The 20405-nt window shown below is 49.6% G+C and overlaps 3 protein-coding genes across 7 annotated transcripts; 1 reads left to right on the top strand and 2 right to left on the bottom strand.

Annotated features, from left to right (window-relative positions):
- Positions 1 to 1705: 1705 nt before the first annotated feature.
- Positions 1706 to 6126, bottom strand: ISG20L2 (interferon stimulated exonuclease gene 20 like 2). Its single transcript, XM_068965661.1, has 3 exons — positions 5286 to 6126; positions 3246 to 3446; positions 1706 to 2548 (listed from the first exon to the last, which is right to left on the bottom strand). The coding sequence occupies exons 1-3, from the start codon at positions 6015 to 6017 to the stop codon at positions 2435 to 2437; spliced, it is 1047 nt and encodes a 348-aa protein (XP_068821762.1). The 5' UTR covers positions 6018 to 6126; the 3' UTR covers positions 1706 to 2434.
- Positions 6127 to 7279: 1153 nt separating this feature from the next.
- METTL25B (methyltransferase like 25B) lies at positions 7280 to 14072 on the top strand. 2 transcript variants are annotated; one of them, XM_068965309.1, is made up of 8 exons: positions 7280 to 7551; positions 10076 to 10200; positions 10352 to 10544; positions 11012 to 11074; positions 11346 to 11489; positions 11938 to 12422; positions 13202 to 13386; positions 13820 to 14072. In XM_068965309.1, the coding sequence occupies exons 1-8, from the start codon at positions 7441 to 7443 to the stop codon at positions 13939 to 13941; spliced, it is 1428 nt and encodes a 475-aa protein (XP_068821410.1). In that variant the 5' UTR covers positions 7280 to 7440; the 3' UTR covers positions 13942 to 14072. The 2 variants fall into 2 exon arrangements, with proteins under 2 accessions (XP_068821410.1, XP_068821411.1); XM_068965310.1 differs by lacking the exon at positions 11012 to 11074.
- A 419-nt stretch (positions 14073 to 14491) lies between these two features.
- On the bottom strand, positions 14492 to 19456 carry MRPL24 (mitochondrial ribosomal protein L24). Of its 4 annotated transcripts, none has more exons than XM_068965874.1 (6): positions 19417 to 19456; positions 15668 to 15916; positions 15491 to 15586; positions 15162 to 15265; positions 14794 to 14924; positions 14492 to 14697 (listed from the first exon to the last, which is right to left on the bottom strand). In XM_068965874.1, exons 2-6 carry the CDS (start codon positions 15848 to 15850, stop codon positions 14561 to 14563), a joined length of 651 nt encoding a protein of 216 aa, XP_068821975.1. In that variant the 5' UTR covers positions 15851 to 15916; positions 19417 to 19456; the 3' UTR covers positions 14492 to 14560. The 4 variants fall into 4 exon arrangements, with proteins under 4 accessions (XP_068821975.1, XP_068821980.1, XP_068821976.1 ...); XM_068965879.1 differs by having other exon boundaries at positions 15668 to 15911; positions 19417 to 19435; XM_068965875.1 differs by lacking the exon at positions 19417 to 19456 and adding an exon at positions 19366 to 19405.
- Positions 19457 to 20405: the final 949 nt, after the last annotated feature.

Here is a 20405-nt window from a genome sequence, read left to right as displayed (position 1 = left end):
AGAAAATATCAAGACATGGAAACAGTATTATCGGAAGAACATTTGGTCTTTTGTGCATATGCTCTAAAGGGCCTCAAACTTAAGGCAAACCAGGACTTGCTGACTGGTATTTAGGTAGAAATCTGCAATGGGGCTTATCTGTCATCAACTGGATGAAGCCTGCAAACAAAGGGGCAGAGAAAGAAGGGGATTAAAGTACAGGGATCCCCAGGCTCCCTGAAGGGTGAGCTGGGCTCTGACCAGGAAGTATCATACGAGAAAAGAGCAAGAAAATGGTTGCAAGGTCCTCTGGTCTCCAGATTCTTTTTGGTGAGCAAAAGTGAGACTTAGCCCTTCCCAATGCTGGACTGAGGGTGTCTGAGTTGGGGGGTGAAGTAGAGCATAAAAGCCAACTGCAGCTAGAGATTATCATATTAAGTGAAGTAAGTCAATAAGAGAAAGACAAATACCATATGATATCACTTATATGTGGAATCTAGAGTATGATGTAAATGAACTTATCTGTGAAACAGAAACAGACTCACAGAGGGCAGACGTGTGGCTGCCAAGGAGGGAGGCGGGGAGGGATGGATCGGGAGTGCGGGGTTAACAGCTGTAAACCATTAGATGCAGAGTGAACAAGGTCCTACTGTGGAGCATAGGGAACTATATTCAACTTCATATGATAAATCACAATGGAAAATAACATGGAAAAAACTATATGATTGTTACATATAACTGAGTCACTTTGTTGTACATCAGAAACAATATTGTAAATCAACAGTGTACTTCGTAAAATAAATTACTAAGCCAGGTACCCTAAAACCTGAACTCAAAGGAGAATTTTCCACTTAGCTTCTAGTTTCCTGATAGTAATGCAAATAAGACTCACATTCATTTCAATTAAGACTTGTAACCCCAGTTTTTGGTGTGGCCTTCCTACATTATTCCCACTTAGAGGTGTGTAAGAACACCTAGCGCTTCTTTGTGAAGTGTCCTGGACATTGCTTATGTTGGGTTCAACAAGAACCAACTTGCTCAGAGCTCAACAGCTGCCTGTTCAAGCAGATGCCGTAGTGCAGGACACCGCAGCAAGACCATGTCCGAGGTCTCATTTGGCTGCAGCAAATTCCCTTCTATAGGCAGCCACAACTGTGACTCTGGCCTCTGGAGCCAAAATAGCCACTCGAGAGGGCACAAGTCTCGGTGTATACACGGAGTCTGCATTCTCTCAAGACAGAGTGCAGACAGTGATTCCAGCCACAAGGTCAGACCTGTGACTCACGTTCCCAACATCAGGGTGTGTACCACCAAGGAAGAGCTGGCAGGAGCAACCAGGCTGGCGTCACTGAGCACCCCCTCTCTCCCGCTCCATCCCTCCCACACGCCCACTCTGAGTCACTCTCCAGGTCACATACCCTGTGTGAGGGTGTTCGCGCAGCTTCAAGTGTCATTTTTGGTGTGCTTGTTGATTTGTGGTGGGGCGAGAAGGCAACAGAGCACACGGGCCACAGACAAAGGCTTCGTCAGCGCTTCTTGATGACTTCCAGCAAACCAGGGTCCATTCAGCGTCATCCACAGAGACTCTAGCCCCCCTAACAGAATTACAGCGCTAAGGAATCTGTGACAAAGCTATTTAATGTGAAGTTTAAGGAAAACACCACACAATTGTTTTTCCTTTATAAAAAATTTATCAAGGGAATAATTTGCATTTTCAGAGGCTTGGTTTAGCAAAGTAAAAGACTAAAACTCATTGAAACATTTAAAAATTCTTCTTTAACCTAGCAAGTGGGGTTTAAATTAAATAAATTCTCTATTACTTTAGGAGACTGCTTTCCTAAATCAGAAAAATTGATTTCCAAGTCACTCTCTTACCTGTCCTGCCCATAACCCTAAGGAGAACTAAACCTCACCAGGAATGGCTTCTCTGGAATTCAAGGCGGAAAGAACAGGTGATATCCCAACACAAACCAGATGTAGACTCTGAGCAGAAAGCAGAGTCTGAGAGACGCGTTGTGATCGTACAAGTTATCATCTGAGAGTGAAAGAGGGTGCTGTTAATTGCTTGAAAGGAAAGGCATGATGGGACACATAGCCACCCTAGTGATAAGGCAGTTTGGGAAAAGACATTTCCCGGTTTGCCGTGCCCTTTGAAAGTCAAAAGACTTTCCCAGAAGCAAAGCACCTTGGGACACACGGTTAGCACCATTTAAGAGGTAAACGGCCTAGGGGTGGGTTCTGACATGGAGGCGTCCTCCTTCCAAGTAACAGTTAACCGGACACACAACACCTGAAGTGGACCTCAATGGATGTTAAGTCTGGGGTGTGGCCTCCCTCTCCCCAAACCCCCTAGCTTCCAAAGGCGTGGAGCTGGTGGAGCGGTCCGTGGCCCACTGCCCCGTCCTGGGTGTGGTGCCGCTTCCGCCTGCCTACATCGCCAGTGTCCCCGCTGGCACTAGTCTTTAGGGGGATTCTGGGCCAGGTGCTGTTCCCATTCAACTTCAACCAACTTGTACAGCTCCATGGTGGCCTGAGCATCTTCCACTGAGGAATGTCCACTTTTCCCAGCCTGAACAAGGGAGGAAGAAAAGAGCGTGAGGCTACAAGAGACCGTTTCCTCCCTTCCCAACTGGTGCTCTCCAACCTCAACGATGCTGCTGCTGTGCAGTTAGCTGGCTGCAAAGGCAGACCTCTGGTGGGGCCCCACTCATCATCTGCTTTCAGGGGTTCAACTCTTACACTATGGTCTGCCTCAGTCCTTTCTGTGGCAACAAGTACACACCATATTGTTCTACATTCTTCTGCAGAAGCAGAACAGACCAGATCACAGACAGACCTTCTGAGTCTTCCATCTTCCCCAGTTCTTTAACTAATGTATGACATGTGTCTATACCCTCATGACAGGCAGACCACCCCCTCTTCGACTGCCAAACATATGAAATATGTAAGAGGCCCCTGAAGCCACTTTATGGTCATTTAGGCCACCACAACTACCTGCTTCTCTCTTTTCTTACTTGGGGTTTTAGTCCCACTTTTAGGCTCTTTTCCTTTTCCAAGTACCCTGTGGAACACTCTGGGAGGTAGGAAACAAGAACTGCTTTGCCTAAGTAGAGGGGGGCCTCTCTGCCCAAAGCTCTTCCCATCAGAGCACCTCCCCCTGGATCTCTCTGCAATCAGAGGAATCTGAGTGTCAGAGCCTGGAGAGAGGCAGCAGCCGGCCTTTCCCGTCCAAGCCAGAGGTCTGGCAGCTTTTGGGGAGACGCTACCTGGATGTCCCGGTTTAACAGCTTCTTGGTGAGACTCTTCAGAGACATGGTGGCATTCTCTGGGCAGTCAGCCTTACGGTTGAGGAGGGGGATATGAGAGGTGTCTCGGGTGAGGGACTTGGGATGAACGTACTGAAGGGCTTTGAAGTCGTTGTGGATGGCATGCCCCACCACTATCTTCCCTGTGAGAATCTTCAAGATCTGAAACAGACACGGAAGAGGAGGTGGAGAGGAGCACGATCCACAGATGCAGCCTCTGCATTCTAAAAGCCCAACACGGCTCTAAGTCCTTCTAGGCTCTTTTCACCACTTGCTCACTTGCCTCATCTTTGAAATGCCTTCTCCCCCAAGTTTTCTTTCACCTGAAATCCATCTCCTCTCCCCGAGGTAAAGGTAGGCATTTTTCATGGTGTAACCGTTTGGACATACCTAGCTAGTGGTTCCTTATTGTCACATTAATTTCTACCTCAATGTGATGTTCATGCAATTACCTAGTTCAGTCCTGGCTTGATACTTGAAGTTCTTTAACCATGATAATTGTTACGTCGGCCTTAGATACAAGCTGGGACAAATACTGTAAAGATGGGCTCCAGGGAGGTAATGGAAGCCCCAAATTATATGCAAGTTGATATGCATATGTTTCTGTGTTTGTTTTTTGGGAGGGAATCTATGGCTTTCATCAGACTCTCAAAGGGCCTACAAGCTATAAAAAATTAAAAATTGGGAATTAAGAATTGGCAGTCCAGTGGTTAGGACTCAGCACTCTCACTGCCAGGGGGACCAGGTTTGATCCCCGGTTACAGAACAAAGATCTCACAAGCCTCGAGGTATGCCCCACCCCCTAAAAAAAGATAAAGACTCACTTCCAATGAGGACGATAAAGAATATGCCATGAACTCGGAGGGCCATTACCAAAATGGAGTTCCAAACAGACTGCGAAAGAGTTAACAGGCCTGGAATCAATGCCTGGCCTCCCAATGGGACCCTTTGGAAGGGTACAGACTCATCTGAATGTACCTTGGTCTCATACCCCAGCTTGGGCACTGATTTTTATGATGAAAACCAGATATAGTCTAATCAACTTGGTATTTAGTTGCCCCTACAGTTTGCTGACCACTAACACCTTTACTTTGCATTAATTTCAACACACAGCTTTCATTAAAGCTAAGTGGATGTGCTGTTTCAGACCCACCCGATCTTCTGACTCTCCCAAGCCTTTGCTCAGCTATGCCCCTGAGGGTGCACAGGATGTTCTTCAACTCTTCATGTTCTTTCTAAAATCTAGCTGTTCTACCTCTGATGAAATTCCTCCAAATGACTGCTCTGGCATATGAGAGATTACTGGAACAGTGTGTCTAGACAAGACAAAGAATGTAGAGCTGAAATTACAAAGTGGACCAAGGGTGCCCTCTGGAGGCCTTCCAAGACCAGCAGCTCCTTTCCCCTTCTCCTCTACCAGCTCATCTTCCTTTCCTGTTCATTCAGCGTGCCTCCAGTTTTCAGCATAGAGCTTACAGTGGCTAGGATTGCTCAGTGAATGAGATGAGAACCCCAGCATATCAGCCCTGTGTCTTTTACCCCCTTCATTGCAGGCTGCCTGTTCCAGTTATCCACCAACTTTCCACACTGCCACAGACCACTTCTTGCTTGGGAAGCGCCCTCCACCTCTCTGTTCTCAACCCTAGACCCACCTTTACAAGGTATTCTCAAATTGAACCCTTTCCCCCTGGCATTCACGCCTGCTACTCTGTCCATCATGGGTTGCTGTTTTTCTAGCAGAGTCCCAATTATCCAGATGAGGATTCCACTTGGGATCTAAAACAGATCTAATACAGTTTATTACACCAGCTATTTTTAAGTTTCCAGGTTCTTACCACTCTTCATCCCCAAAGAAAAGCCTTCTCTATCTGCTACTCCATCCACTCCAACCCTCCCTCCACAATCCTTTGGTGCCTTCCCAGAGTGATATCCTTTGCTGAAAAATGATTTGGACTTCACCCTATCTGCTTCGCTGCTACCACCATCCCTCACGCCTCTTACCTGGTTCCGAGCAATCTTGAAGGGCGTAGCATTCACCATGTGCTGCTTCCGGATACCACTCCATCTGGTCCGGTAGTCCACAATGTGGCAAGGGGGCAGGATGTACTCATCATAAAGCACATCTCCGTTGTAGCTGACAATGCTACATCGAGCCAAGGAACTGACATGCCCCTTGGGTCCAGTACCCACCATCTCACAGTCAATTGCCACCATCTTCCCCGGTATCTTCTGGGATGCCCCAGAGTATTTATTCTCTGAATGTGTTTGGGTGGAGTTCTGTGGGCCATTCTTGGGTGGAGGATTCTTCTGGGAGCCCTTCTTCTGGGGGCGAGTTGGGTGGCTCTTAATCTTTGGTAGGGCGCTCTGGAACTCCCCCAGCAAATCTACTTTAGCCACAACAGAACCAGCCTTCTGTGAAGGGGCAGGAGTCAGCCAAGGCACTGCAGCTTTCTTGTCCAGGGACTGCTCTGACCCACTGCTGGAGGCAGCTGTTGTCTTCTTTGGAAGGGGAGTGGCCTTCCAAGTGCCATCTACCCTGGGAGTTTCCCCTTTCTTTGAAGGTTCTGAGTGCAGCTTAGGCACCTTGCTAGGGGGCTGCTTCTTCTTATTGAGGAAGCCTTTCCGTTCCAAGAGTCGCCGCTTCTTGACAAATTTTCGGTGCTTGGCATTTCCCTCTAATGCCTTTTTGGGGGGAGGCTCGCCAAAATCCAGATTGAGGAGTAAGGTAGACATGATGACACTGGATGGTGAGAGAACAGTTGGGAAGAACAGCTTACAGATGAGAGGAAGATAGAAGACTCATCTGCTGAATCCCACAGACCAGCATTTGGAGGTTTGCAGCATACCCTAGGGAAGAAAACGATCCTGATAACGGAGCCCATAGGCTTGGGAATCAATAAGACCCATCTTTGCAGGACTTAAGAGAGGGGAAAGACATCAGAGTAACCTCTCAAATAATGTGATATGATGGAAGGAGAACTTCATTCTGAACCAGGAAGCCTGGATTCTAGAAAGCTCCACAATTCACCAGCTGTATGGTATTAGGAAGGCCAGGTCTCCTCTCTAGATCTCAGTCACATTTGTAAACTTAGGGGGTCGCAGGGCCAACTAGCTGAAACAGCGATCTACAACGCCAGAATAGGTGAACTCTATCATCTACCCATGGAGGGAACGTCTAGGTATGCTCAAAGGCAGTGACAGGTTTTGCAAAGCTGATCTCTGCATTACCCTAGCATCCTCACGCGGGTCTCACGAGTGGAGATACAAATTCAGGCACTCATCTCCCTCGTTTCCAGGTGGGGGAAATCTCCACATGCATCTCACTCAAGTCTTTGTGCCACGAAAGGACCTTTGACAACACACATTGGTAGGGGAAGGAACCGAGTCTAAGGAACAGGTGCCATGCACGCGGCGGAGCCAACCTCGCACGCTCTCTCACCTACCTCCTAGATGGGTCCGCTAAGACCGGAAGCGCCAAGAGCCGGATGCGGAAGTTGGCGCGCGTCGGCGATGCCCAGGCCGGCAGGCCCGCGGGTTGGGACGCGCTGGAGGCCGGCGCCCGCGTACCCGCACGGCCCCTGCCTCCGGGAGCGAGGCCAGGGATTCGGAGTGTGTGGGCAGCGGCAGCGGCGGCGGCGGCGGGGGCGGTGTGGGTGGGGGCGGGGGCGGGAGGCGCTCCCCGGCCCCTCTAGCCCCGTGGAGGTACAACTCGAAGGTGTGGGGAAGCCGCGACAAACGGGAACTGAAACGCGCGGGACAACCCGCGGCCTCACTTCCGGAGAGGAGAGAAGTGTACGGGAAGGGGCGGGATCTGGAGGCGGGACCTCGGACTTGGCCCGCCCCTATTCGTGAGCAGCGCACTGCGCGACGCCTTTGTGGCGTCACTGCGCTGGCCCCCCCCACCCCCAGTAGTCTCAGACGTAGACACCTTGGCGCTGTGGGGCGTCGCGACCTGTGACGTCAGGGGTGCGCCTGAAGTCTGCGTCCCGAGCCTGGAATCCCGGAAAGGCAGCATCGGGCACCAGATTCCGAACACTTTTTCTTCTGAGACCACCTGAAGTGCTGAGCCCAGCCCGGGTCCCAGACCCGCGTGGTTCTCACCCTGGTCCTCTCCTCGTTGCTTTCTCGCTTCCCGCGCCACCGTCTGGGCCCCGGAATGCCCGGGGTCTCCGCCCGGCGCCTCTCTCACGAAGAGAGGAGACAGCTAGCGGTGAACCTCACCCGGGTCGTGACGCTCTACCGTTCCATCCTGGACGCCTACATCATCGTGAGGCCATAGGGATGTGGGTGGGGTGCTCCTGCTTGTGTGATTGGCTACTAGCCACGACTAGGGGAGAATCTGGAGAGTTAGCGTCTGATCTTTTTTTCTAATAGGTTTTTTTCAGTTTTTTGTCTGTACAAGAAAGGGTTAAAGCTAGGGCAAAAACCCCGATTCTTTTTTTTTTCCTGATGACCTAAATATTAATATTTCTAGCATCTAGGTTGTTTTTCTAATTCTCGCGTCCAGTAATAAAGCGCATGGACATTTGAGCCATGCTGCTGCGGCAATGTTGAACTTTCCCAGGAACATGTGAGGTGTTTTCAAGAACACACATGATCGTTCATTCAGGTTTTGAATAAGTTCCTGGTTTTGCCGTGTAATGGACAATTCCAACTCTGAAGTCGACTGAGTCGGACTAGAGTCCCGCCTTCCCTATCGTGTTAACATTAGGCATAAAAATTCCTCCTAGCCCCAGATCCTCATCAGTAAAATGGATCCCATTTTGAAGGATCATTGTGAAGAATAAATGAGATGATGTATAAATGCCACCAGCATCCACTGAATTATTCAATTCCCAAACCCAGAAGCCATCCTTGATTCAGCTCTTTTCAACAAGTCTGTTGATTCAACCTCCAGAATAGATATCAAATTCACCCATGTGTCTCCATTGACACTGCTACCACCCTAGGCCAAGCCAACATCATCTCTCTTCTGGACTGCTTCCTAACTGATTTCTGTATTTGCTTCCTCCCTTCCATTCCCATTTCTTCACAAAACAGGCAGACTGTTCTTCTAAAAATGTAAATCTGATCGTGACATTTCTTGCTTCCTAGGTACTCTGGGATTTCCCAGGTGGCGCTAGTGGTAAAGAATTCGTCTGCCAAAGCAGGAGGCCCAAGAGTTGCGGGTTCAATTCCTAGGTTGACAAGATCCCCTGGAGTAGGAAATGGCAACCCACTCCAGTATTCTTGCCTGGATCCTAATTATAGGTAATGGTAGTTACCATTACCGATAGAACCCTACAAGCTCCCTTTAAAACCTGATCACATTTCATTCTCTCCCACATTCACTATACTACATCTACACTGGCTTGATCAGGGCCTTTGCACTTACTGATCTTCCTGGAATGTTTTTTTTTCTCAACAGAAAGGCAATTGAGTAGGGTGGTTGACAGCAAAACTCTAGGGTTGAATTGGTTTCAGATTCCAGCTATACTACTTACTAGCTTCTTGACCTGGACAGATTAATGAAATGCATTAACATATATAAAATGTTTCAGACAGTATCTGGCATGTTAAAGTATTCTGTGGTTACTGCTACCTGAATTTTTAAAAGGGGAGATAGAACTGACATGTAACATTTTAGTTTTAGGTGTGTAACATAATGATTCCTATTTGTAGATATTATGAAATAATTGTTGTTCAGTGGCTGAGTTGTGTCTGACTCTGTGTGACCCCATGGACTGCAGCACATCAGGCTTCCCTGTCCACCACTATCTCCCAGAGTTTGTTCAAATTCATGTCCACTGAATCAGTGATGCTATCTAACCATCTCTTGCATCAGTTAATATCCCATCGCTGTAGTAATTTTTTTCTTATGATGAGAACTTTTAAGATCTACTCTCAGCAACTTTCAGACATACAATATAGTAGTATTTACAACAGTCACCATACTATACATCTCCATGACATTTACATTGTAACTGGAGGTTTGTACTTTTTGACCCTCCTATTTTATTTACCCCCACCCCTGCCTCTGGGCAACCAAAGCATGCAGTGTTTCACATGTGCTGTATTACTCTGTCTAAGAGTACACTCAAACTCTCCATTATGTTACTGTCTCATTAGTGTTTTATTGTCTATGTGGCACTTGATGTTACTTGAAATAATTTCTTTAAGTGTAAACTCTGCAAGAGCAGGGATCTTGTCTGTCTGTTTTGTTGCTTGTATCCGCTGTGCTTAGGATAGAACTTGATGCCTAAGCAAAGCTCCAGAATTGGTGTTGAACAAATAAATGAATAAAAATACATTCTGGCGGGGAATCCCTGGTGGTCCAGTGGTTAGGACTTGGCGGTTTCACTGCAGAGAGCCCAGGTTCAGCCCCTGGTCAGGGAACTAGGATCCCACATGTCACATGTGATGACCAAAAATAAAAACCAACATTTTAGCATATATAATGTCTGGCATCTGTGGTGTCTGGCACATGTAACAGTAGGTTACTAGATGGTAACATACTGATAGTGTGTGTTAGTCACTGCTGTGTTAAGGAGGCAAGTGCAAAGCAACCACACACACCCTTCTGTTCAGTTGAGTGGCAGACACACATATAAATAAAGGGGACACTGCTAAAAGAAGTGTGTCCAGATTGCAGTTTGGGCTCAGGAAGGAGGGGAAGGCTAGAGCGGACTTCAGAGAAGTAACTCCGATGAGGAGAGGTTCCTGCTAGTTGCAGCTGGTGGCCGTGTGTTGTGTGGGTAGGGAAGAATGGGAGGGGAAGTAGCCTGTTGACTGCTTCTCCCTTTCCCCTCCAGGAATTTTTCACCGACAACCTGTGGGGCACACTCCCTTGCTCCTGGCAGGAAGCCCTGGATGGACTGAACCCGCCACAGCTGGCCACGCTGCTGCTGGGGATGCCCAGAGAAGGGGAAGTGGCCAGGTATGGGCAAGAGGGACCCTGTGCCGGGGGACTCGGAGCTGAGCCCTGCAGGGAGCCATCGCTCAGTCTCACGAGGGCTTCCTGGGTTGTAGGCTGGCACACTCAGGATGCAATGGGACTATTCACTGGGGGCCTGGGCGGGCTATCTCAGGTACAGGTCGGTGTGGCCACTCACCCTGCTGGCCCTGAAGTCCACAGCCTATGCCCTGGCCTTTACCCGGACGCCTGGGTTTCAGACCCCCTCAGAGTTCCTGGAGAATCCCAGCCAGAGTTCCCGACTGACAGCTCCATTCCGGAAACATGTCAGGCCCAAGAAGCAGCATGAGATTCGGAGGCTGGGAGAGGTGAGATGGCTGGGGTTCAGGTAGTATCTGGGGGCCTTGGGGACTCCTTAAGCCTATGGGTTACAAAGGTTTGGGCACCTTTTATCACCTATAGGACCAGAGGCCCTGGAAGGTCCCTTTCTTGGCATGTGTACTATAATCCTATCTTCATCCTTTTGTTGGGTTGGTGGCAGCTATAGTTGAATCACTGTCTTATTCTTGTTCTGATAATCTTCACAATCTGCTGATGGCATCACCCAGGGCTCTTGTTCTGTGGGGACTGAATCACTGTCCTGAGAGGAGCAGAGACAGTAGCCTGAGCCTGGGGTCAGCACACCCTGTTTTGGTTCCCATGTCTCTTGTCTCTCCCATGGCACCCCCTACCCGTCTTCCTCTGCCATCCTCAGCTGGTCCCTGCTCTCCTTATCAGTGTTTGCCCTGGGTGCCAACAACCAATGGCCAGGGGCGTTTGTTCCCTCTGCTTTCAGCTGGTGAAGAAGCTGAGTGACCTCACAGGCTGCACCCAGGTTGTGGATGTAGGCTCAGGCCAGGTGAGCCAGACCCATAATAGTCTGCTTTTTTTTTTTTTTTTTTGCTTTTGTTTTTTGTGTTTTTTTGGTCATGGGGATAGAACAACTAGAAGGGGGGTTGTCAGGCCACGTGCCCAGAGGTGCAGGTAATAAGGAGCGCAGGAAGTAAGCTGGGCAGAATTTAAGCCTCTGGGGGGGCCTGGTACCCAAGTGTCCAAACCATAGATAGGGATGGGGACGATGTAGGGGACCCTGAACAGGACTGTCTTTAACCCCCTTCTCTTGACTCCAGGGCCATCTCTCCCGCTTCATGTCCCTGGGGCTGGGGCTGATGGTAAAGAGCATTGAAGGGGATCAGAGACTGGTGGAGAGAGCCCAGCGCCTAGACCAGGAGCTCCTACAGACTCTGGAGAAAGAGGAGAAGAGGAACCCAAAGGTAGACCAGCCCTTCCTGCAGCCAGGACCATGAGGCCAGGATTGACTTGGCTGAAACTAGGCACCAAGGCTGAATTCTCTCTTTTAAGTGTCTCAGCTCGAGGTGGTGTGTCCCTGTTTCTGCTACCTCCTTCACCAAAGCCTCACCTTAAAGGCACTTTCTAGTTAAAAAGTGCTTTCTACACCGATACATCCTTCTCACAGCCACCTGTACAAAGTGGCCAATCAGATATCAGCCTCATTACAAATGAGGCAGCTGGTACTCAGAGATGAAAACATTTGCAGTTAGTAATGACCGACGCAGAATCTATCCCATTTCTCTGCCCCAGCTGCTCTCCCACCTTCCTCCTTGGGAAGGAGCTCAGGACAGATCCCTTCCTGTGGCCTGAGGTGGCGTATGGACAGGAAACAGGCCTCTCATCTGCCTTTGTTCTGTCCTACCTCCACAGGTGGTCCAGACTGGCCCTCGCCACCCCCCACACCACGTGGTTAGGTGGGTGGACCCCACGACCCTGTGTGAGGAGCTCCTGCTTCCGCTGGAGACCTCCCCTCAGAGCGGGGCCCGCCTGCTGCTGACGGGCCTCCACGCCTGTGGGGACCTGAGTGTGGCCTTGCTGAGGCACTTCTCCTGCTGCCCTGAGGTGGTGGCCCTGGCTTCAGTGGGCTGCTGCTACATGAAGTTGAGTGACCCTGGTGGCTACCCACTGAGTCAGTGGGTGGCTGGGCTGCCCGGCTATGAACTGCCCTACAGGCTTCGGGAGGGGGCCTGCCATGCCCTGGAGGAGTATGCTGAGCGGCTACAGAAAGCAGGCCCCAGCCTCCGAACCCACTGCTACCGCGCGGCACTGGAGACTGTCATCCGGTGTGCCCAGCCTGAGCTCCGGCGGCCAGGCGTGCAGGGGATTCCCAGGGTCCACGAGCTCAAGATTGAAGAGTGAGGCTGGGGGATGGGGAGGGGGTGGTGGTGAGATGGGGGGCATCACCTACTGGGGGTATGATTCCCCTCCCACCCTCACTTGTTAGCATGTCCTAAAGAAAATCTAGATGTGCTGGGTTGGGGGAGGGGGTAGTGACTGAGTTCTGAGACAGCTTCAGATTGTCTTTAAAAGGCAGTTGTCACTCTTATCAAATTTTTGAAATGATAAAATACGGCTAAGTAATTGGAGATGTGTGCGTGCTAAGTCGCCTCATGTCTGACTTTTTGCAATGCTATGGACTATAGCCCACCAGGCTCCCGTCCATGGGATTCTCCAGGCAAGAATACTGGAGTGGGTTGCCATGCCATCCTCCAGGGGATCTTCCCGACCCAGGGATCGAATCCCACATCTCTTAGTCTCCTGCATTGGCAGGTGGGTTCTTTACCATTAGCGCCACCTGGGAAGCCCAAATAATTGGACAGGTTTATCTAAAAATAAATTTTTGGATTGATTTGCTATTGAATGGACAGATCACAGCCAGAAAACTCTTTAAATAAAAATGCGTCTTAAGGGACTCCTTTGGTGTTCCAGTGGCACTCCCGCAGGGATCCCAGGTTCAATCCCTGGTCAGGAAACTAGATCCCACATGCCACAACCAAGACCCAGAACAGCCAAATAAATAAACATGTATATTTAAATACACCTTAAGGTAGAAAAGCAGAGCTGGAATTGAATTAGAAACAGTTTGAATGGAGTGACTTTCTAAGCTGAGTGCTGTCTATGACTGACCCAACAGATACGTGCAGCGGGGGCTACAGCGGGTGGGGCTGGACCCCCACCTGCCACTGAACGTGGCTGCCCTTCAAGCTCACCAGGCCCAGGAGAACCGTGTGGTGGCCTTCTTCAGCCTGGCCCTGCTGCTGGCCCCACTGGTGGAGACTCTGATTCTACTGGACCGGCTGCTCTACCTTCAGGAGCAGGGTAAGGGGGCCCGCACCAGGGACCCGGGGCTAGAGGGGCTAGAGCTCTAGGGGTCTCCTTCAGGTCCCTGCCCCTACACCTGCTGGGACTTGGCCCATCACCATGGTGATTCTAGGACCAATAGCTGTTTCAGCATCAGACGGGGGTTGGGAGGGCCTGTTAATGCAAATTCCTGCTGAACCTGGATGCCTGTCACCATAGGATAGGTGAAACATCCCTGAGGTGCATCTTAAGCCAGCATCCCTCCAACGTGCTGAGGCTTGCCTCTTCCCAAGTCAGCGTCTCGGGCACTCATGTTCCTGGTAGAAAGCGGGGTTTCCTTAGATCCCCTTGGGCCTCTCCTGTGCGGAGAGGAGCTATGCCTAGAGGTCAGGCAGGAAGTGGCTACGAGTTTGTTTCATTTCTCTCCTGAGTAGTCCTGCCTTTCTCACAGGCTTCCACGCTGAGCTCCTACCCATCTTCAGTCCCGAACTCTCTCCAAGAAACCTGGTTCTGGTGGCCACCAAAGGGCCTCTGGGTGAGGCCCTCTCTCTTCTGGAGACTGAAGACAGCTGACGCAGGCAGAGGAAGGGAGCAGCTCAGCCCCCATCTGAAACTGCCAGGCACCACGCTAGGAGGCAGTCTTTGCCTCCTCAGCCAGAGAACCAGCATCCTGCATCCTGCCTGGCATCTGGGTTCCCTGCAAACCAGCGTCATACCCTTTCTCTCCCTGTGTATGTTATATAATGTTATGCAGAGGTTTATTTTCAATTTATTAAAAAATTGAAATCTTTACTTGTCTACCATTTCTATTAGGTATAAAGGACAGACCAGCACCCTCCCTACTGAGTCCTGCTGAGGTTCTAATTTAGGCCTCGTACTCCCAGTCCTTGCGGTCTTCCTAACAGGCAGCGCCCCGTTATTCAGAGGTCTCTGTGAGGGGAAGCTCTCTCCCTTCGACCTCCGAGAAATCTGCAGGCCCTGCCCTGTGAGAGGACCCCCTTAAGACTGTTAACTTCCATCTAGGTTTTGTCATAACATCAGGACAGATGCTCCCTCCCTCAGCCCCTGAAACAGGGGTCAGGGTGCAAATCTTACCAGAAGACAGAGGACCCAAGGCTCTTTATTAGCGTCTGAAGAAGAGGTGGCCGCAACCTTCGAGGCTAAGACGAGGAGAGAAGTGGCTCCCCCAGACTCAATACCAATAGACTTTCTTGTGTCTCCGGGTCTCCTGGATCCCCATCGCCTCCATCACCTCCTCCTCCAATGTCTTTAGACGAGGCACATAGGTTTTTTCTAGAGCATCTTCCACTGATGTGTCTTTGGGGCCATCTATTGAACCAGAGGAAGGAAGATGGGTGGGAGGGCTTCTTCACATCTCTTACTCCCCCACCCCCACTTTTGTTCCTGCCCCTCACCCAGCCTCACCAATCCATGTTTCAGGGACGATGCCATCAGCTCTGGGAACATCAGGTTTCGGGATGATCCTTCCTGACCTTGTGGACACTCGTACTCGCTCTCCTGCCTCGGTGAATCTCCACTCCACTTCAGTGGGTTTCCTAGTAGATAGAAGCGAGACCTCCAGGGAGCAGTCTCCCTGCTATCTTTCAGCCCAAAAGTCACCATCTTATTTCTCTGCTACCCCTGGACTGGGGCTTCCTACAGGAGGTCATGTCCATGAGATGGCCCCTCTCAGTTTCCAGCACATCCAACCCACCATTCCCTTTGGATAAATATGGTCAACAACTTTCCAACAGAAGGCAGGAAACCCTCTGACCAGAGCCCCTTAGGCTTGCCTGTCCATAGGATCCACAAGTTTGACTTGGTTGTGGAGCAAGGGTGCTTCGCTGGGGACCATGGTTCCTCGGAAATCCACAGTCTTGCCAACATAGCGGTAATGCTGTCCAAAAGAAGGGGGGATGGTGGCTATCAGAAACCAAAGGGTGTGAAGGTGGCTTGTCTACCGCAACTCAGAGCATTCAGTCCACGCTGAAAAGTGAAAGGTTTGGAGGCTCGGCTGCCGCACCATCCCCTCAGCCAGTCTCCTTCTTCCCCGCGCCGTCCTTCATAGACGGGGACGGATGGCACAGGCTTCCTGAGCATCACCACCTCACTCTTTACTTACTGTATTCAGTCCCTCGACAACCACCCAGTTTCGCTGCCGGATAACTTGAACCACTTTGCCTTGCTTCCCGGCATCCTTGCCTTCTAGGATCTCTACCTGTGGGAAGATAGCGAGCGTCAGGGAGGGCGATCCTTGCCCGGGAGCACTCCACCACCCAACCCTGTCTGAGACTCTCACCCTGTCCCCACAGAACAGATGCCAGTCTTCCTCAGGGATGGGCTCCACAGCCACCCGGCGCCGCCTGGTCCCTGGAGGGTTCTTCTTCTTATCTGCCAAGGAGCCTGGGCGGCTCATCCCATAGCGGTAGTTGGGAGGCAGGGTGACCTTAGATGCCAAGGCCAGCAGAGCAGAGAGCCGCATGGCTGGAGGCTGTGAGAAGTCTCCTGGCCAGCAAAAGACTCAGAAATCTTCCTAGTCAGCTCTGAGCTAGACAGAAACAAGAGGGCAAAGAAACAAGGGAAGAAACACCTTTTTAAGCACCTGCTCCATGGCTCAAGGGACTCCCTCCTACTGAATCCTCATAAGACACTGTCTTCACTATTACAGATGATGATACAGACTCAGAGAATTTAAGTGACTTGTCAACGGTCATAAAGTTACAATGTGGGAGAATAGGCATTCAAACCCACAGATACCTGACTTCAAAGTCCAAAAAAGTTCAGTGAGGCCAAGACCATGTTATCTAGATTGCCTCTGAATCTAGAAGATCCTAGTAGGGTCTGGCACGTATTGTTTAGTCACTCAGTTGTGTCTGACTCTTTTGTGACCCCACGGATTGTAGCCAGCCAAGATCCTCTGTCCATGGGATTTCCCAGGTAAGAATACTGGAGTGGGTTGCCATTTCCTTCTCCAGGGGATCTTCCTGACCCAGGGATTGAACCCGAGTCTCCTGCATTGGCAGGTGGATTCTTTACCACTGAACCACCTGAGAAACCCTTGTCATGTATTAGGTACTCAAAAAAAAGTCTTTCAATAAATACACCAATTGCAAGATGTAAAGAAAACACTGGCGTAAGTCCCCAAACCAGGCAATTATAGGGTAAGACAAACAGGTAGCAGAGATAAAAACTGGGATTAGGATGTCCCTATGTGCACGCACAGTTGCTCAGTCATGTCCAAACTCTTGGCAACCCCACAGACTGCAGCCTGCCGGGCTCCCCTGGCCCTATAAGACTTCCAATTCCTAATCTCAATCAGGAAACAATCACTTCCCCCTGAGATAGTTTGTTTTCTAAAGGAAAATCATCCAGAGCAAGACTGTCGGATTACAGAGACCTACAACTCCAAACTAAGTATGTACTCTAAGCTTCCCAGTTCCTGAAGGAAAATGGACTAACCCAATGGGCACTTGCTACCTTCCAGCGGCCATGCTAAGTGCGCTCCTGTGTCATCTCATTTAACCCCAAGGACAACTGAGGAAAGAGGCACCATTCACCTTGCTCCGTAGCTAAGAATGAAACCTAATTCAAAGAACAATTAAAGTTCACTATGATGACATTAAAAGCTCTGGACTGGGTAGTCAGAGGACCTGAGATCTAGTCTCTGCTCCACCATCAACTCATTCAGTGACCCTTGTCTTCTGAGCTCAGTTCCATTATCCATAAAATTTTACAGAGCTGTTTCTGTCATTTAAGTTATTTCTAATATTTTAACAAAGACAGAATTATGTGGATAGTACTATCCTTTCTGGGTAAATTAAAAAATACATATTCTGTCATAGGCATAAATATTTACCAGAAGGAAACAGGGACCAACTAAAGTACTTGTTTTGGGGAAGAGGAAGTTTGGGAGAGCTGTTCCTTTCCATAACGTTTGCATTTTCTAACTACATACATTTAAAAATATATATCAACTGGTTTATCTGAACACTGAGATATTGGGTCATTTTTCTTCTCTATACTTCTCAAAATGGTAAACAAAAGACCTAGTACTATTTTAAATTAATGCTGGATGAAGATGTGGCCGCAGGACTGGAAAAGGTCAGTTTTCATTCCAATCCCAAAGAAAGGCAATGCCAAAGAATGCTCTAACTACCACCCAATTGCACTCATCTCACACACTAGTAAAGTAATGCTCAAAATTCTCCAAGCCAGGCTTCAGCAATATGTGAACCGTGAACTTCCTGATGTTAAAGCTGGATTTAGAAAAGGCAGAGGAACCAGAGACCAAACTGCCAACATTCGTTGGATCATCGAAAAAGCAAGAGAGTTCCAGAAAAACATTTATTTCTGCTTTATTGACTATGCCAAAGCCTTTGACTGTGTGGATCACAATCAACTGTGGAAAATTCTGAAAGAGATGGGAATACCAGATCACCTGACCTGCCTCTTGAGAAATCTGTATGCAGGTCAGGAAGCAACAGTTAGAACTGGACATAGAACAACAGACTGGTTCCAAATAGGAAAAGGAGTACGTCAAAGCTGTATATTGTCACCCTGCTTATTTAAGTTATATGCAGAGTACATCAAGAGAAACACTGGGCTGGAAGAAGCACAAGCTGGAATCAAGGTTGCTGGAAGAAATATCAATAACCTCAGATATGCAGATGACACCACCCTTATGGCAGAAAGCGAAGAACTAAAGAGCCTCTTGATGAAAGTGAAAGAGGAGAGTGAAAAAGTTGGCTTAAAGCTCAACATTCAGATAACTAAGATCATGGCATCCGGTCCCAGCACTTCATGGCAATTAGATGGGAAAACAGTGGAAACACTGGCTGACTTTATTTTGGGGGGCTCCAAAATCACTGCAGATGGAGATTGCAGCCATGAAATTAAAAGATGCTTACTCCTTGGAAGGAAAGTTATGACCAACCTAGACAGCATATTAAAAAGCAGAGACATTACTTTGTCAACAAATGTCTGTCTAGTCGAGGCTATGGTTTTCCAGTGGTCATGTATGGATGTGAGAGTTGGACTATAAAGTAAGCTGAGCGCAGAAGAATTGATGCCTTTGAACTGTGGTGTTGGAGAAGACTCTTGAGAGTCCTTTGGACTGCAAGGAAATCCAACCAGTCCATCCTAAAGGAGATCAGTCCTGGGTGTTCATTGGAAGGACTGATGTTGAAGCTGAAACTCCAATATTTTGGCCACCTGATGCTAAGAGCCGACTCATTTGAAAAGACCCTGATGTTGGGAAAGATTGAAAACAGAAGGGGACGACAGAGGATGAGATGGTTGGATGGCATCACCGACTCGATGGACATGAGTTTGAGTAAACTCCAAGAGTTGGTGATGGACAGGGAGGCCTGGCGTGCTACGGTTCAAGGGGTCGCAAAGAGTCGGACACGACTGAGGTTTAGGGCCTCAGTGTTCGCTCATTCAGAATAAAAAAATGCTTAGGGAGCACTACTATGTGACAGACCGAAGGTCAGGAACCTTACCATTCCCGGCATTTGATGGTCACACTGCTGTTTGGGGGTAGGTTGACAAGAGACGAGGAAACCAAGGCCCTGAGAGCTGGTGACTTGCCCTAGTTCATACAGCTTGATAGTAGCAGCGCGAATCTCAAGACCTGAGTCTCCTGCGTGATTGCCCTAAGACTCTCCTTAACCTCAGCCGTTCTAGATCTGAAGCTCAGACATGCGATCCCAGAAGCCACCCCGCTTAGATCTTTTTCTTTTCTCTCCAAGCCCTGGGGAGGCTGGTGACCTTCCGCTGTGGGGCTTCCGTTGCACGCTCTAGGGGAACTGTTGTGTAGGTAATGATCCCCCAGGCCCCAGCGCCAAAGGCTGCTTCCACCGCCAGTCCCATCCTCGGTGCGGGTAATGATCAGCCCCCAGCGGTCTTCAGTACCCAGCCACTCCGAGCTTCCGGTGCTTGGAGACCCCAGACGAAGCAATTGAGCCATGCCGGGGTAAAGGACCTTCCCGTTCTCACCTCCCCGACCAGCCCAGAGATCCCGAAATCTCTGGTTCACGAAATCCTCACCTCAGCTTCCCGCTGATCCGCTGGCCTCCGCGGGTCCCGTAGGCACGTGGGACCCACGCCCCGCCCAACCCCATCCCTCAGATTTCTGGGAAATGTAGTCTAATTGTACAATGGGCGCTCAACAACGAACCTAGCCTCTCTGCATACTGGGAGTTGTAGTCCGCCGCTACGAAGCAAGCGGGAAGCAGGAAATTTGACCGGGTCGGAAGTCGAGGAAGCGTAAGAGCACCGTGAAGCACGTCGGGAGTTGAAGGCAAAGTCGGATAGGCTGCGGCGCCAGGCACATTCCTGCACGTGCTCTACGTGGAGGCCGCTGGGAATTGTAGTTACCCGGGACCATGGCTCCATTTTCTAGGTTATTGCGGCTTCTTCAAAGCAGAGGGCCTTCCCTTCTAGTGAGACCAGTCAGTACTCTCCTCGTCCGCCCTTCTCTGCTGCCTCATCTGCCCAAGGCAGATGACCAGTGTCATAGGCTTTCTAAAAGGATCAAACCTGGGCCTTTCGGTGCGAGTGGATGAACTAGTCACAAAATGTCAGACTGGAAGAAACCTCAGAGAGGGTGAAATCCAACAGTTTCACTTAATTCAGGAGTATTGAGGATTCCATGCTATGGACCGCCTCATCCTTCAACAGTTATCAGTAGCAGGCATCCCTAGCTTTGCCCCTGAGCATCCAATTTGTTTCTACAACCAGACCCAACCCTCTCTTTCCTGGCCATTGTGAACCTACTTCTTGTGCAGACTTAAAAAAAAACTTTCCTAGGTGCTTAAGGAGAAGCTATGTTAAACTGGCTGGGCAGAACCAGAGTATTGGGTGCAGTATTCTGTGACCTTGCCCTCATGTGGAAATTTCGCTGTTGTTCAGTCTCTCAGTCATGTCTGACTCTGCGACCCCATGGTGTAGCATGCCAGGATCCTCTATCCTCCACTTTTCTCCCAGAGTTTGCTCAAACACATGTTTCATTGAGTCAGTGATGCTACCTAACCATC

Source organism: Capricornis sumatraensis, chromosome 2 (genome assembly GCF_032405125.1).
Source record: "Capricornis sumatraensis isolate serow.1 chromosome 2, serow.2, whole genome shotgun sequence".
In the NCBI taxonomy this organism is placed as follows: Eukaryota; Metazoa; Chordata; class Mammalia; order Artiodactyla; family Bovidae; genus Capricornis; species Capricornis sumatraensis.
Note: the sequence above shows the minus strand (reverse complement) of the source record. Positions and strands in the feature narration are given on the sequence as shown.

Coding starts and splice junctions, on each gene's coding strand:
- ISG20L2 (XM_068965661.1), bottom strand. CDS start 6,017: ATGTCTACCTTACTCCTCAATCTGGATTTTGGCGAGCCTCCCCCCAAA. Junction 3,447..5,285: donor TCAAGATTGCTCGGAACCAG/GTAAGAGGCGTG, acceptor TGTCTGTTTCAG/ATCTTGAAGATTCTCACAGG. Junction 2,549..3,245: donor TGTTAAACCGGGACATCCAG/GTAGCGTCTCCC, acceptor TCCCTTGTTCAG/GCTGGGAAAAGTGGACATTC.
- MRPL24 (XM_068965874.1), bottom strand. CDS start 15,850: ATGCGGCTCTCTGCTCTGCTGGCCTTGGCATCTAAGGTCACCCTGCCT. Junction 15,266..15,490: donor TTGTCGAGGGACTGAATACA/GTAAGTAAAGAG, acceptor TCTTTTGGACAG/CATTACCGCTATGTTGGCAA. Junction 14,925..15,161: donor CTTGTGGATCCTATGGACAG/GCAAGCCTAAGG, acceptor TCTATCTACTAG/GAAACCCACTGAAGTGGAGT.
- METTL25B (XM_068965309.1), top strand. CDS start 7,441: ATGCCCGGGGTCTCCGCCCGGCGCCTCTCTCACGAAGAGAGGAGACAG. Junction 7,552..10,075: donor TCCTGGACGCCTACATCATC/GTGAGGCCATAG, acceptor TTTCCCCTCCAG/GAATTTTTCACCGACAACCT. Junction 10,201..10,351: donor AGAGAAGGGGAAGTGGCCAG/GTATGGGCAAGA, acceptor GGGCTATCTCAG/GTACAGGTCGGTGTGGCCAC.